A 17119-nucleotide genomic window follows, 5' to 3' on the forward strand; every position below is an offset into this window, starting at 1 on the left:
CCCCCGCTTCGGGCCGGCCAGGCGACTCGGGGCGGGGGCCGCGTGGGGGTCTAACCCGAACGGCCTCCTGATCCCAGTCCCAACCATTCCCTGCGCTCCTCCCCCGTTAGAAAGTGCGTGGAGAGTGCGGAGGTGCTCCCTGGTGTGTTCTGGAACCTTCGGCCTAAGGGTAAAGCGGTAGACGTCGGGGAGGACCACATCCTTCCCTTCAGCTGGGGCCCCAGCACCTCCATGTACACTGAACGCGGTTGTCTGCTAGGGCCAGCGCCGTCGAGCCGGGAACCCCGCGCCCAGGCCGTGCGGGGACCCTCCCGTGCCCAGATTTGAGTCATCAGCCAGGAATCTTTCTCTCTGGGCTGGCAGGACCCGCGCCTGCGCGGGTCTCGTCCTCCCCAGTGGTGGCCCAGATGCGGGCTTGGTGGGCTCCAGGGGTCGAGAGTTTCCTCTGTGGCACCTCCCATCTTTGTCTCTTGTGTCTACTGATAGAAAGGAGGGAAAGCAATAGTACCTACCTTCTCCGAGGCAAGTCCCACAACGCCAAGATTTTAAAGGGGTGGTAGGTCTGGATGGTATTGAGAGGGGGTGACCAACTTCTTTGGCAAAGGGCTTAGAGGTTTCTATCTGATGATATGGGGTTTGGGTACAGTTTTTAAGAAACATCCACGTAAGTCTTCAGAAAGAAGATAATCACATGAGGCAGACACACCCACACATCCCAAGCAGCAATAATTTTTTTATGCATGTCCCATTGTCTTAGAAAATGTTATGCTGTATTTCAGACTTCTATTTCAAAAGCATCAATTTTTAGTATCAATCACTTTGTGCTCTATGGTGCCTTCGGAGGTGAAATTATTCGTGTGTGGAATCCCCTTAATGACGGTTTATTTTTGGAGTGGGAAAGATGAGTTCAATCTCTGCATCCACTGAATTAGGGGAAAAGGAAGCCATGTAAAGGTGTTATCTTCAGAACTTTGGGGCCAGCTAAATCATTGTCATGCTAACATTTTCTTGGCCTCAACACTAAAAGAAACATAAACTTTAAAGTTTAAAATGTAAGAGTTGACTTAAAAGGTTTGAAAAGCAAAGAATTGGAAGACACAAACCCAACACAAAAGCATAGGAATGTTTATCTTCTCCTCCTGGACAGAAATGTCCAAGTGTCTTCTACCCTGCTGACAAACTGGATGGTCATCTCAGACCTAAAAGTAAAATCCTGACGTTTTCCTTAAAAAGGGGGCTATAAAACATTTAAGATGTCATATGTGTTTTCTTCATAATATGTTGAGTCTACTAACTTAGTTATGGGGCATGTAATGCCTTTATTTTTAATTCAAGTATATAAATATGGAGTTATTTCAGTAATTTTAGATTTGCTGTTGGCAAAATGATTATTGTGTTCTCATAACTCGAACAATTACATGCAAACACCAAATGAATGCTTATTTAAATACTATGTTTTAATTCTTTGGGGGGAGAAGAGAAGGAGATTTCATACATAGATAAAACTCAGCTAATTTTTCTTAAAAACGAAGTTTTTTTACATTTAAGTGATGTTTTAGGTAGTCTCACCTCTACATAGATTACCTCAAGTCCCTTGTCCTTGCTCCCAGAGTATTTACTGCGCTTAGAGCAATTACAGCCCTTAAAACAGGGAAGACTGCAGTATATGCTTGTTGAATGAATTAATACTTTGTTTACATGCCTATTTCCCACTAGATTTCTTGTCCTAGAAGACAAGCACATTCCGTTATCAGCAAAGTGTCTGGCACATACTGATATTTAATATGTGTTTGTCTTGATGAATATATATGTACATTTCACCTTGATTCACCTCAACAGCAGTTTTTTAACTATGGATGTTAATATCTAGTACATATTAAGCTTTAATTTTTAAAATTCAGCTGAGCTGAAGAAAAATTACATATATGTTAAAATTAACAAAATTTCTTTCAGGCATGTGTAGAGTATATTCTCATGATAATGGGATTTTCTCAATTCCGAAAGCAGATTTTTAAAGAGAAACAGAACAGGATTTTTAAAACTGGCTTTATACCGTCACTTTTTAAAATCTCATTTTCATAAATAGAAGAATTGAATACAAAGATGATTTTGCAGTTACATAAGATTAGCTTTCTACAAAAGAGCCAAAGTCTTCCAAACAAATCTTTCATGGAAACATTTTTGTAAATTGTTCAGATAACATGTTTCATTCTCAATCAAATGTATAGTTTAATGTGTTAAGTACATTGTACATCTGTATTTAAAGACAGCTGGTGCTTTAAGAACTTAATCTTAAATAGCACTTAAAAAAACTGAAAAAAAAAGAAAACCCTGAAATATCCCTTTGAGTAGTTTTTTTGTTTGTTCTCACTGCTTAACTGTTAGAAGTATGTTTGTGATCATGGGGTGTTCAATTAACTTTGTAAAAACAATGGTATTTTAAAGTTAGGAAGTTGAAAAATGGGTTAGAAAAATATAGATTGACTTTTCTGTCATTAAAAGTAACCTGTTGCCATATTTTATATTTGAATTACTAACGATTCATTTCTATGTAAGTTATGATCATTGTGTTACATTTATCCATTTAATTTTTAAGACTTTAAAAAAAGAAAACTAGAGTGAAGAGCAAGGATCTAGCTTCTTTGATAAGTCTAATTCCAGATATAAAGTGGGAATCTTATATGTGTTTTATCAGGAACAATACAATTTAACTCACATTGTTAATGACAAACTCTCAGAATCTATAGTTAAAAATAATTTAGATGCCATTCGAACTTAAGTTTTCAAACTTCGTAGCATTCCATAAATAGAGTTATGTTTACAGATTTAGACCTTTTTTCACCATTAAGCTCAGCTCAACACTTTTAAAGTAGAAAATACATAGTAAAACAATTACTAAAAATGGCAGCTGTAGTAGCTTGGGAGTTTGAATTGTTCAAGGACTGAAACCAATTTTGGAACCTTTTAGTTTAAGGGGATTTTTTTTTCAAAATGCAAAAAGGAACTGAAAATAAAATTACAATGAAGGTTTATTTGCAATTTTAATTATTTGCTCAATCTGTCCCCGGCCCCCCCATCTTGAAATGTGGACACACAAAAGCTTTAATTATGAAAGAACTGTTTCCTTAGGGAAATGTGAAGATCATTGTGAAACTAATACCTGAGCGCTAGGTATAAAGACTGTGTATGTCGCTGGCTCTGAAATGCAAAGCAAAAGACCGGTGGGCACCTGCTCTGGGTCTCCGATTGCGGGTCCATTCCCCAATGATTTGGGGCTCCACAAAATATCAGGACTTCATCAGAAAGCTCCAGTCAGAGTGAGATATCCAAGATTATTTTATAGGACTCCCCCCAAATATGTTTGCACACTCCCTTCTACTGAAGAGATATCAAGACGTTTCCTGTCTTGGCACTACTCAGCAGCTGTGGCTAACTACTCACATGACACCTGGTGAAATTGTAGTTTCTGATGGAGAAACATTTAAACTTAACACCTGTCATTGAAACATTTGGTATACCGTTTTCAGAGAAGCTAGAAGCCAGTGTTAGACTGAGCATTTGACTTTTGTTACAAGAGACTGGGTAAAGAGTTAAAGGTTTACAAGCTAGGGGAGTCTGGTTTAGATCATTTGAATTAAGACTTTCCAGGTAAAGACTCTCCCTTTCTTTTGAAAATGTCATTCAGCAACAAAATGAAGTCTAAATTTAAAGGACAAAGTCAAATGTTTATAAATTACATAAAAGTGAGGAAACAGCAAAGCTAGTAGTGGTAGGAGAAAGTCACAGAAGACAGGACATTTATCATATTCTTTCCTCGTCTGCTTTTCTCGTTGAATCTCTAGGAGTGCTATTAAATGCTTTCAGTACAGAATAATTACGTGTATGAACATCGTTGTCCTGACCCTCTAGGAATCCTGAACCCCTAAATGCTAGGCATTTAAAAGCTGGACTAAAGGGGAAAACGTTTGACTTTCAGGTCACATGGACTATAATGTATTTATCGGATTACACAGTGTCACGTGTGAGATTTCTTTTGACCGTCGATGCTAAGACGACTCCATTGCCCAGTTTCCTTGTCTCGCCGCATTTTCACCGGGTTCTCCCGACGCATGGGGCTCCCCAGCCGAGATGAGTGGCGCGCAGTCCGGCATCTACACAGGTCTGGGGTCGTTTTGTAAAGAACATGTCCTCCCGGCGGACGCCCGTACCAAGCAGCCTGGTGACACTCGACGGCGCCAGGCTCCCGCTGCGGCGGGGCGCGTTTGGCACGTCCGGGGCGCCCCTGCAGGCGGAGTTCCCCCGAGGCTGGCTGTCCTTGAGGGGTGCGGGGCCCCGGGGGCCGTGACGTCACGCCGAGACTGGTCGTTGCCACGAGACGGCCGCGTTCCGGTTCCGGTCGGTTGCCCCGGAGACGCGGGTACACAGAGACGAACGGCTCCCGTCGGAGGCCCGAGTGACCGCTGCGGTCGTCCCGTCTGCGGATGAGCCACGTCACCCCCGAGCTTGTGGCGGGCGCAGAGCTGCAGTCGCCATGAGCCAGAGGCAGGTGTTGCAAGGTAGGACCCGGGGCGGGCGCCCCGACGGCGGGCGGCGGGAGCGGGGTACGACGGGGCGGCCCGCTCCACCGTGTCTCTCCCCGCAGTGTTCGAGCAGTACCAGAAAGCCCGGACCCAGTTCGTGCAGATGGTGGCAGAGCTGGCAACCAGACCCCAAAACATCGAGACTCTGCAGAATGCGGGTGAGCCCCGCACTCCTGGCACTGTGTCACCAAGGGCCCTGGCCTCGACCTGCTCCTGGAGCCCCTGGTCGCCCCGGGTCCTCAGCCCTGCCTCATCCCTCACTCGTATCCCCCGCCCCTCGTCTCCCAGTGTCCCCTGTCCTCTCCCAGCCCAGAGTGCCGGGTCCCCCGCCTCAACCCTCTCCTCACCTCCCCCTGCCACCTTCTCCCCCCGGCCTCGCTCCGCTGTGGGCTGAGCTTTTGGGGAGGAGAAGGATGGGGACTGGAGGACGGCATCCCTAAATTTCTCCAAACCACCGCGTAGGCTGTAGAAACAGTCAGTCTCCTTCGCAGCTTCTGGGGGTGAGGCCGAGAAGGTGAAGCTTCCAGATTGGTGTGCGAGGGGCCCGACGTCCCTACTTCCATCTTTATCGCAACCAGAAAAGTGTCAGTTGAAAGTCAAAGCCAAACGAATTGCCTGGAAGTCATTTGAAGTGAATGGGCATCTACCCTAATCAGACTCATTTTATCCGGGTGCCGTTTCATGTCACCCTGCCTTTGATCACCTTCGACTTCTTCACACCAAAGGAATTCCAGAGCAGTTGGCACATTATTTCTCATCTTGTATTAGTGAAGGAACAATGAATGATATGCTTAAAGATTTTCCAAGAGATTCAAAGTAGGTAAAGACAAAGCTTTGAGAAATCCTTATGGTGTTCTCACTTCACCCCTCGGTCCGAACTCATGCAGACTCTACAGAGAGAGGAAGAGTGTGAGTATGAGTGTGTGTGTGTGTGTGTGTGTGAGTGTGTGTGTGTGTGTGTGTGTGTGAGAGAGAGAGAGAGAGAGAGAGAGAGAGAGAGAGAGAGAGAGATTCTGAGAGAGATTGAGAGAGAGAGATTTGCTTCTAGGCTGTTCACATCAAAAGAAGAGATAATGGTGTTCCCTTCTCTCCATCTCTCTCTGCTCCCTCCTCGCTTCCTCCCTCCCTCCGCCTCCTTCCATCATTAAAGATGGTTCCACCACCATCTAAACTCAAAGAAAACGTTTTATCACTACTGCGTCATGAGAAACCTTCAATTTATAGAATATGATCTTTAAAACTTATTTAATTTAACGTGAAATTAAAAGAAAATTAAGAACATAGAATGTATCAACAGCAAGAGAATATTTAGACATAATAATAATTTTTTTTAGAGGAATTATTACTGCACCGAGCTGGTATTTTTTTTCTTTTCCTTTATTTTGGTCACTGGGAGGGATTTTGGTGTTTATTCCTCCTTTGGCTTTATTTGGAGACAGGAGATGTATTTAGAATAGAGAAAGTGTATTTTATAATCATTTTTAAAAATGCTGTTTTTGAGATAATTGTAGATTCACATGTAGTTGTATGAAAAAATATGAGATCTGTGTACCTCAAAACTGTAGTGTGATATCACAATCAAGATAATGACATTGATACAAATCCATTCATTTTTTTCAAGTTTCCCCAGTTTTGTACTTTTGTGTGTTTGTGTGTGTATGCATGTGTGCTATGTAATTTTGTCCTATGTGTGTGCATCAACACCATAGTGAAGATACAGTATTCTTTCATCACCACAAAGATGCCTGATGTTGCCTTTTTATAACCACATCCACCTCCCTCTTGTTCCTAACCCTGGGCAACCACTAATCTGTTCTCCATTTCAAAAATCGTGTCATTTCAAAAGTGATAATCTTTTGTTCTGCAATTGTTTCATGTGGATTAATTTTCTTCTGCATGTGTGTGTGCTTGTATGCATGCATGTATACTTCTTAAAGTACCCAGAACATTGCTGGACACAGTGTTTCATAGATACTGACTAATTAATTAAAGCTTATTAGAGCTATTACATTTTAAAAATGCACTTATTTTTTAGTTTTTTTCTCTTAGTCTTAGTTAATGGCCTTTGTGGATGGATACTTACTATTTACAGATATTTAATTTTTGGATATTACACAGCTAAACTAAAACTTTTTTAAAAAGGAAAATGATTGACATTATATTACAAAATTGATACTGAAATATGGAAATACAGGTAACATTTAAGATACAGAATATCATGTTTTGGTATAATGGTGGCAGGTTATCTCTTTCCATCATTGTACAATGTAGAATATATTATGGAATTTAATCAATCCAAACTGTTAGGGTAAGTGATCACCAAAGTATAAGTGACTTAGATATGACATTTTAAATAGCCACCTATTTCTCTTTATGGTCTGGTGTATGAAAGGATGGAATACAAAAGGAATATAAATGTTTTGAAGTTATCTGCACTTCACTAATGTCTTGATGGAACACTAAGATTTTTCTCTTCCTGAGAAATTTAATGTTATCTAGATTTAAATAGACACAGATAATGAATATCCTAAATATTTATTCTTTTAATTAAAAGTAATCTGTAAGCTTTGTTATGAAAACTTTTCGTAATAGTCAATTAACCATGCAAATGTTTATTCTTTTCTTGAAAAATCACCATTTAGGTGATCTAAAAAAGGATTTAAAAATGCTTTTGAATGAGCCACAATATGTGTGCATCAATTATATATTCTGATCAAGCTTTATTTTCTTTTCAGTAAAGTGACTTTATGTTAGTAGTATAAGACACCAGTACATTTTATTCCTGACTTTGACATAATCTCTGCATATCTGGGGAGGTTTTGTTTTGTTGTCTCACTTTTCTCTTCTAATAAAGTAAATAAATATGTGTCATGTATCCAAGATAATGTGAAAAGCATTTTATATAAGCAACATGATAAATAAGTAGTTTACTTGTTAAGACTTTTTGAATTCATTTACTAGGAAAAGAATCTTAAAGGTGAAAATAATCAATGGAGTTTTATTTCATTTTAAATCTCTGCTCTGTTCATTGTGTTTTTGATGTGCTAATGAATTTGCCATATTAAATATGACCAAAGTAATTACGAAGACAAAATGTTGCAGGATACCTTCTTCAGAGTATTTAGATAAAAATAAGATTGATTTCTAATCAAAATTGTTACTAGAAAGAACTCTAATGTTTCTATAACCTAGAGTTACTTTTTTCTCATTGAGACTTTATTCTTCTAAATCAAAAGAGCGTATATGAAAACATTAAAAAGTTTGTTATAAAGTCTCTTTATGCACCCTCAAACCCTGTAATGTTTGTCTTGCAGAGATTTGAAAATGCATTTTGATACTTCCCCTTTTTGGATAATCAGTAACACATGACTATAACAGCAGAGATAATACATTGTTACTTCTACCAATTGTAGAGTTTCAGCAATTAAAGGTGGTGGTTTAGTTATAAAAATGTAAGAAACATGTTTTATGGCATATTGGAATACGAGGCCACGCTTAGGTGTTAGTGGGTCTTTTGAAATAAGCTAATAAAAGCTCCAAGAAAATTATTTTGAAATTGCTTAGCTAAACTTCTTCTGAAGCAGCCATTTTTATAAGGAAAATAGAGGTAAAGTTTAAAATAATACTTTGTAATATACTACATATAACCTATAGTAAAACAATAAACATGGCAAATCAGTTAGATAAGCACATTTTCAGAAGAGTAGGAATAGAGAAGTTTGCATAACACTTTAAATACACATTTGTATGAAGCTAATTTACAAGTTGAGTCAATTTAATGGGTTTATAATTCAAGAAAATAGTAATATATGATGACATTAAGTGATTTGAAATTACATGTGTCTGGGGCAGGGTGAAAACCTTCAAATTAATGATCTAATACCTCACTTTACTATAAGAAGGAAAAGCCTGTGGTAAGCACTTGTAATGTATTGAAAACATATCCTGGTCGGGAAGAGTACTATGATTCTCCTACAAAACTACTGTTCCATAGGATTCAGATAATTAGTAGAACAATTTGAAAAAACTTAACCAATCATGCTATTTCAATTTGATGCATTTTGTCAACATAAGAGTCTTCTAATTATAAATGTGATAATTAACTCAAAGCACTTTTTTTTTTTTTAAAGATAGGAATAGAGGTTTTTTTTAAAAAACATATGCTTAAGTGGAAAATATTCTAGGGAACTATAAAAATTTTGAACTTGTAGCACCTAACAATGTGTCCTAAAACCAAGATTATTCAGAATTTTAATCTGTGTTCCAAACCATTGTTCCTACATGGACATTTATCTGTTTCTTTATCTAAGCAATGGTACATAAATAAGGCTAGCATCTCACTGTTTTTTAGGAAAAACTGGATAATTAAAAAAAAAAATCCAGCTATAGATGAACCTATTTAAGCAAGGCTTAGAAATGGCAAATTGTGTGAGTTAAATTTAGATGTTACATATTAATTGTTATCGAAAAGTTAAATATTTCCTAATTCCACTTTACATTTGAATGTTTTTTCATGACCTTTGCTCCTCTGACTAGCACTTTTTCCTATACTTCTTTGCCTCATTCTTTATGGCTCTGTTTAGATGTTTGTTCCTCAGAGAAACCTTTCTTGAGCCCTCATACTAAGTCTCTTGATTTATGTTTTCCTTTCTCCTAATAGTTCTCTTTCATACTTATTGCAATTGTAATGATTTAGTTTCTGTTCTCTCCACTAACTGTAGATTCCATGCCTCGTGTAATGCTTAGCATAAACAGATGTTCAACGTGTTTAAATGGAATGAAAGAGTAATTATTTCTCTAAGTGTTTTCACATCTCTTGAAAAATAGAGTAGGTATCTTCTTCAGTGTGAATACTTAAGCCAAAAAGTTGGATAACTGCTCACAGAGTGAGTTGGTTATCCAAACTGGGACCAGGATCTGTTTCTTAATTGCTGCCTGACCCTGTGCTTTTTTTGCTTGCAGATATTAGTAAACTATTTCTAAATGGTTCTAGGAATTTCTAATAATCCTCTATGTTAATTATTAAAACAAGTTTTCTAGTTTAGGCCTTTGGGTACCATTGGCCGTCCAGTAATTATGCATAATTGGCTTTTGAGGTCTTCTCGAGGACCATTATGGGGGCTTGAGGGGAGGCCAGATGTAGAGGACTAACTTTGATAAATACATGGAGGTTCGAGAGAGTGGGAATTGCATTTAGAGTTTAAACTGTCCTCAGAGCTCTAAAGCAAGGGTCCCCAACCCCCAGGCTATGGTCCTATAACGGTCCATGACCTGTTAGGAACCAGGTCGCACAACAAGAGGTGAGTGGCCCGCAAGTGAAACTTCATCTGTATTTGCAGCCGCTCCCCAGTGCTAGCATCACCGCTTCCGCTCCACCTCAGGTCATCAGGCATCAGATTCTCAGAGGAGCACCGGTCACTAGTGCCAGAAAGGTTAGGACCACTGCTCTAAAGGACCATTTGGCTTCCTCTGGCTTTTAAGGAAAAGCCTTATCAAACCAGAAGCTCATTAAAAGCACCTAGGGAAAAGTATGTAATCCATTGTGAGTTGACACCCAAGATAGTACTTCAGAGAATTGTTGGAGGAGACCCTACCTAGATTAGGGGAAGTGCGGAGGGGACTTAATCAGAGCTCTGGGTGGTCAGTTGTCCCGTGATTGGCTGCTTGCTCTCTTGGGCTTTTTGGGAACACATGAGGTAGAGCACAGTAAAGGAGGAGGCATTTGATATTTTTTGGTTGATTGGTGTGAGTATACACTTAACACCTCCATTTGTTTTTCATTTAATCATATTTTATGTGAAGAACTTTTCTCCTATGTTACTTAGGGGCAGAATTTTGGGATTTCTATTGAGAAAGTGTACTGGCCCTAGGAGAAATCCGGGGCAACACCTAGAAAATATATGGCCTTGCCTTGAACACAAGTCAGTGAACACATTTTCAAAGTGAAATATTGGTTTTGCCATGTGCCCCTATGCTGTCTATCGAAGGGTAGCTCAATTTAAAATATATTATTTATTCAAGTTCTGTTAAAAGTCTAGGTGAAAACAAGTGATATTTGTGCTTGTGTGTATGTATGCATGTGTCTCCAAAAAAAGATCTCTATCCACTTTTCTACATATTCTATCTCTGTGTCAAGTTATAATCACTATTAAATTCTACACTGGGCTAGATTACATTAGTTTTCCATGGAAATATCTTTGTAGAATTAGTCTAATAATATGCTTTTTTTTTTTTTTCAGGCGAGGCAACCTTTGGTTGACCTCACAGATTGCAAGGATCTTGTCAGCTTACAATTCCTTACTTTTTATTTTTATTTAATTTTATTTTTTATGCCTACAGCACCTGGTCTTCCTAGGTGGTCTCCCATCCAAGTACTAACCAGGCCCGCCCCTGCTTAGTTTCCGAGATCAGACGGGATCAGGCTTGTTCAGGGTGGCATGGCCGTAGACTAATATGCCCTCTTTTTAATTTTTAAATTGAGGGATTATTTTAAAAATAGACAATTTCCCCGTAGTGTCTTTAATTCTGTTATTGAAAACATAGTTCATTTTGAACAAAACATTGTTAAATGTTTTTATATAAAGGTACATTTATTTAACCAATCTTCATTGTATGTCAAGCTAGTCTTAGGTATGAAATTTCAGAAAAAAATTATTCCTACTTTCATTTATTTCACAAAGTGGTTCCCTTTGTACTTTTGCTGCCAGGAAGCTCAGTGCTATGTTGAGAAATCAATTGCAGCAACAGTCTGTAACCTGTATTTCTAATAAAATTGTTTATCCTCTTCTCCACTACATGGCTTTTAATAATTACATTTGTATGCATATCTTTTAGAGTAAATCATCTAAAAAAATTAGAGTAGGTGGAGTATAAATGAAATAAAAAGTAATTCTATCTGAAGATATAATTTTGAACTGACCACCTTCCAAAATTTTGCTCTTCAGATATTACTCACAGAACCTCTTGGGGTAGACAGTTCTTTTAGAACTGTCCTATTTGTTCTCTATACATTTGGTTTCAGTTTGTTCATTCATAATTCAATTAACATTTGAGCGTCCAAGTGCCAGATGAATGCTTAGATGCTACTCATACAAAAATAGGAAGCATAGACAGTGTCTTTAAGGAGCTTATTTGCTAACGGAGAGACATATGAAATAAAATACTGTTTAATAAGTGTCTAAAGATAGACATATAGAGCACAAATGAAGGGTACCTCACTTAAGCTTTGGGCGTGAGGGGTGCCATTCATGGGAGACTTCTAGGAGGAGTTCCTAGGAGTTGGCCAGATGAAGAAGGGGGAGGGGAAAATTGCCTTCAGGTAGAGGTAACGTTATGTTTAAAGGGACAGAGAAAATGTGGAATGTACTTGACAGAAAAAGGCCAATGTTTAGGTGTGGCTGGAGCTTCTTAAGGCCAATATGGCAAGGGAGAGGAAAATCAGTGGCTAGAGAGGAAAACAGGATTAATTATGAAGGACCTCACCTGAAGTTTGGATTTATCTTGAAATTGATAGAGAGCCATTGAAGAGTTTTAATTAGAGGAATGATGGAACCCATCTTGTGTTTTAGAAAAATGATTTTCATAGTAGTGTGGAGAATTGTTTGAAGGCGATTAAAACAGAATCAGGAAGACCAAGTATCTATTTTTACAATAGCAGTCACGCTGGATAAGAGATCTGCAGGACTTATGCTTAGTAGAAGCAGGCAGGGGCAAGGTCAGGTGAGGAGAGAGATGAATTCAGAATGACTCCCAGGCTTCTGGTTGCTTAGGTGCAGTAGCACCATTCATTAATGGAGGAAGAGGGTACAAAAAGCAGAGGGAAATGGCCATTTGACTCTCTAACAGTGTTGAGTTTGTAGCGTGTCTGGGATAGCTATGTGCCAGTGACCATGGTAAACAGTTTGGATGTATAGGGCTCTGGGCTTAGGAGACACATGTAACTGTTAATACAGGTTTGGATATGTGGAATTTAACATGTTCATTTGAAAACTATAGCAAAAGCTCATTTTATATTTCTTCATGTAATTATAAACATGTAAGTTCCAATCATTTTATCTAAAGTATAATATGAATTGAACTTGCCATAACTTGTATGCTCTACATTCTCAGTTCAGATCTCACACATAGATGGTGATGGCTCTGACCTAGTGCAGAGTCACACAGTTGCACTGGAAGAATGAATGGAATTTGGGTTTAAAACAGTAATCATGGGAGACAGCTACAGCAATGTCAATGGTAGAATAATGCGAATTCAGCATATTATACCCTTCAGTGTGCACTCAAAACCTGGCAATTGGCCAGTTTTCATTGGTAGATGGTGAATGCTACGTAAGTGTATGTTAAATAAGTAAATAAATACATACTGCGCTGCCCTGCCCTCTCGCAAGTGTTGGTAGTTGCTCAGTGAGTCAGTGGTCTTGGTCCCCTCTTCCTCTCACCCCTTCCATTTCAAAAGTGATGTATCAGATATGGTAGCCCTTCACTCATAAACAACTGACTTAACAGTAAATCGGCAAACAAAATTCATAAGCTATGATAGTGAATGAGAATAAATTTAAAAGGAGAAAGTAGATTATTCTTGATCATAAGAGTTTCTTGAATTATTTACCATTACAATGAAATTCTATGTAAAAAGACTGTGCATATGTTTTGTGATTCGTTCTGCCATTTTAAATAAACTGTAAGACTCTTCATGTGTTATAGAGGACATTAGCATCTAAAATCATAACTGACTTGATAGTTATGATAGTGAAAAAGTATTTCACAGGAAACAAAACAAATAGATATGTGATACCAAAATTTATGATTTCTTAATCAAATCCAGGGGTATATAATCACAGAGGCTGAAAGAAACCAAATCAAGGCCTGAAAATCCTTAATCTAAAAAAAAAAAAATGCAACAGAGGAACACTTACATGTTTTCAAGTAAAAAATAACCAATGAAGGAATATGAGAACATGTAAAATTCATTAGTATCATGAAACTTGCTTCAGTAATAGGTAAATGTAATATCTTATTATAAAAAAATTAATATCTATTAAAGTTGATAAGTGTCATTGGCGTTACTCTGTGATAGGAGAATAGGTAGTGCTTAGAATAGTAAAACTGAAGTGAATGGTGTTTTCTAGAGCCAAGACCACAAGTTTTTCAATAAGAGTTAGCTGTGAATTCAGAACTGTGCTAGGTAATTTGAGAAATAGCAAAAGAATATAAAATATAAGCTCTGCTCTAGAGATGTTTGTTATTTTACTAAGGAGATAAGATATTTATTCACATAAAGTGACAAAGTAGAGAACCACATAACATGCTATGTCAAGGATGGCTGCTGTGCTTTGCATAACTTTAGGAGTGCCATTTATGTCGTGATCTATGGGAGTGGCAGCCCCTCGATTTGTACAGTCCACAGCCTACCCAGCTATACATGGTGGACCTTGGAAGTATTCAACGTCTTCATTTTCATTTTCATTTACTTCCCTAAGAGTAAGTGGTATAAACAATGAAGCTCCCCATGGCTTCCCATGTCACTTAGAATAACAAAATCTTAATTTGACCTATAGCCAGATTTGGTCTGGCCCCAACTAACCTCTCCAGCTTTAACTTTTGCCATGTCACCTTTCCCACTTTATGTCCCATGAATTTATGGCTTCTTCAACTGTGTGCAATAATCATGCATCCCTTGTTTAAGCCAGAAACCTAGATGTATCACTGATTCCTCCATCTTCTTCATATCAATCGGTTTGTTTCCTAAATATCTCCTTAGACCTTTTACTTTTCTCCTTCCCTTTTGCCAGACTTTCTTCATGTCTGGTGTAGGTTCCTACAATAGCTTCCTAAGTGGTCTTCCTGCCTCCCATCTTGTATTTCTCCATCCTTTTTTCCCAGTGTAATCACAGTGATCTTTCTTTACAAAGTGAAAATTTGATTCTGTCACGGCATAGACATTAATGTTCAGATGCAATTCAAAATACTTAAAATAATTCATTGGACCCTTGAGGACATTCGTCTCTGTCAATCTCTTAGCCTTCTTCCTCCAGCCTCCTCTCTCCTCTGTTATGCAGTAGTCATACTGCGTTTTCAGTTTTGTCAACATCTCAAACTGGTTTTGGTTCTGCGCTTCATTTATATAGTTCCTTCTGGTTGGAATATTCTCCGATCCTTCCCCTCTCTGGAGACTCCCTCCAATTTTTCAGCAGGCAATCTGCCCCCAAAACCTTTCGATCTCAACTTCAATGTTACTTCCCCTGGGTCACGTTTCCTGTGTCCTTCAAAGTCTGGGTTAGATGCAGAGCACACTCTACTACTTCTCCTTTAGTCACACACATCATAGTGTGTTGCATTTATTTGTCTCTCACAACCCCTTTATAAATTCCTTGAGGTCAAGGACAATTGTGTTTTGAACATCTTGCGTATTTTTAAGAGCTATTTCTTGAATGAATGGTGACTGAATTATTCATTCTATAGTCATTCTAAACGGTAGAAAAGACTCAGTCTATGGGGCCGCAGAACCTTAAATATTTCTTCATCAGAGTGGAAGGTATTGATTAATTAATTAGTCATATACACTAATAATAAAAGTTAGTAAAAAATACGGTCAACATAGAGAACTGATTAGTTAGCACTTTTATTTATCAAGCACTTACTGGTGTTTATTCTGTCCCAACACATCTTCTTAGCATTTTAGAAATTTTAATTTATTGTAATTCTCACAATAGTTTTATGAGATAGTCCTAGAATTTGCCACAATTTTACATATGAGGAAACTAAGACACAGCGATATTAAGTAACCTCACCGAGTCCCACAGCCGGGAAGTGGCAGAACCCGGATTTGAATCCAGTCAGTCTCCCTCCAGATACGTACCTCAGTCTGTTGTCTTTCAAAATAGGCAGGAATGTAACAAGCAGGGCAAGTGATTCCTTGTTTTCCCCAGCATGAAGTTTCTTTTACAGTTTCATTGGACCCCAAACAGAATGCCTGAGTCAGATGGTAACACTGACAGTTAAAGGCGAATTCTTTGCTGTGTATTGGTTAATTGTGTGTGGAAATCACTTCTTCCAAAACTTGAATAAACTACAATGGCAATTGCATAGTAAATGGTCATATAGAAAGCAGTTTAGATAAAAATGAAACATATTGTTGGAATTTAAATTTTTAAAGCTTTGCAAAATTTACAATAATAAATCTTTAACATTTTATAAGTTTATGATAATTTTGAATAAAATTGGAAAGTAAAAAATATATATAATAGAAATCACTCATTTTAAATCTAAAAATAACAAAAGGGCATCAAAGGACACTATCAAGAGAGAAAAAAGACAGCTCACATAATGGGAGAATATATTTGCAAAGCATCTCTGAAAAGAGATTAATATCCAGAATATATAGAAAACCCCTGAAATTCAACAACAGACAAACAAACAACCTCATTAAAAAATGGCCAAAAAATTAGAATAGACCTTTCTTCAAAGAAGTTATACAAGTGGACAAAAATATGTGAAAAGATGCTCGATATCACATTATTAGAGAAAAGCAAATCAAACTATAATGAGATAGCACCTCCACACCTATTAGAATGGCTATTATAAAAACAACAAAAAGTAAATGTTGGTGAGAATGTGGATAAACTGGAACCCTCGTGCTTTGCTGGTGAGACCGTAAAATGGTGCAGCCACTGTGGAAAACAAGTTTGGTGGTTCCTCAAAAAGTTAAACATAGAATTACCACTTGATCCAGCAATTACACTTCTGGTTAAACTGAAAGGATTGAAAGCAGGGATTCAAATGGATACTTGTACACCAATATTCACAACAGCATTATTCACTACAACCAAAAAGTGAAATCAACCTAAGTGTCCATCAACAGATGAACAAACAAAATGTGTTGTATACATACAATGAAATATTAATCTTAAAAAGGAATGAAATTCTGATACATACTACAATAGATGAACCTTGAAAATGTATTAAGTGAAATAAGCCAGACAAAAAAGGACAAATTTTATATTATTTCATTTATATGAGATATCTACAGTAGAAAAATTCAGAGAGACAGAAAGTAGAATAGAGGTTAGCAAGAGCTGGGGGTAGAGGAAAATGGGAAGTAATTGATTCGGACAGAGTATCTGTTAGTGATGATGAAAATTTCTGGAAATGATAGTGGGTGATGGTTATACAACACTGTGTATGTATTTAATGCCACTGAATTGTACACCTAAAAATGGTGAAAATGATAAATTTTATGTTATATATATTTTGCCATAATAATAAATAAAATTTAAAAAGTTAGAAAACAAAGAAGATAAGTAACCAGGGCAACCAGAAATCTTTACCATAACTTAAATGGGCCCAAAGGCCCAGTTTGCAGATACTTTTTTTTTTAAATTAAGTTTACTGGGGTAACATTGGTTAATACAATTATATAATACAATTATATAATTTAACATCTGTACATTCTACCGTGTGTTTACCCCCCAAAGTCCAGTTTCCTTCAGCTACCATATATTTGATCCCCTTTACCCACTTTCCCCTCCCCCTACCCACCT

At 37.8% G+C, this 17119-nt stretch overlaps 1 protein-coding gene and 1 non-coding gene across 3 annotated transcripts in view; one reads left to right on the forward strand and one right to left on the reverse strand.

The window, feature by feature from the left end:
• The first annotated feature begins 4373 nt into the window (after window positions 1-4373).
• Window positions 4374-17119, forward strand: part of SPAG6 (sperm associated antigen 6) — a 55354-nt gene continuing 42608 nt past the window's right edge. Inside the window, exons 1-2 of one of the 2 annotated variants that reach the window (XM_006907003.1) lie at window positions 4380-4556; window positions 4643-4738. In XM_006907003.1, the coding sequence (XP_006907065.1) occupies window positions 4532-4556; window positions 4643-4738 (121 nt within the window). In that variant the 5' untranslated portion in view covers window positions 4380-4531. Of the gene's footprint in view, window positions 4739-17119 lie in introns of both variants that reach the window. The other variant, XM_015585606.1, reaches the window with a different exon arrangement.
• LOC112475648 lies at window positions 10911-11029 on the reverse strand. Its single transcript, XR_003044822.1, has one exon. It is a non-coding gene; the product is annotated as a 5S ribosomal RNA (ribosomal RNA).

The sequence above is a fragment of the Pteropus alecto genome, unplaced genomic scaffold (genome assembly GCF_000325575.1).
Source record: "Pteropus alecto unplaced genomic scaffold, ASM32557v1 scaffold11, whole genome shotgun sequence".
In the NCBI taxonomy this organism is placed as follows: Eukaryota; Metazoa; Chordata; class Mammalia; order Chiroptera; family Pteropodidae; genus Pteropus; species Pteropus alecto.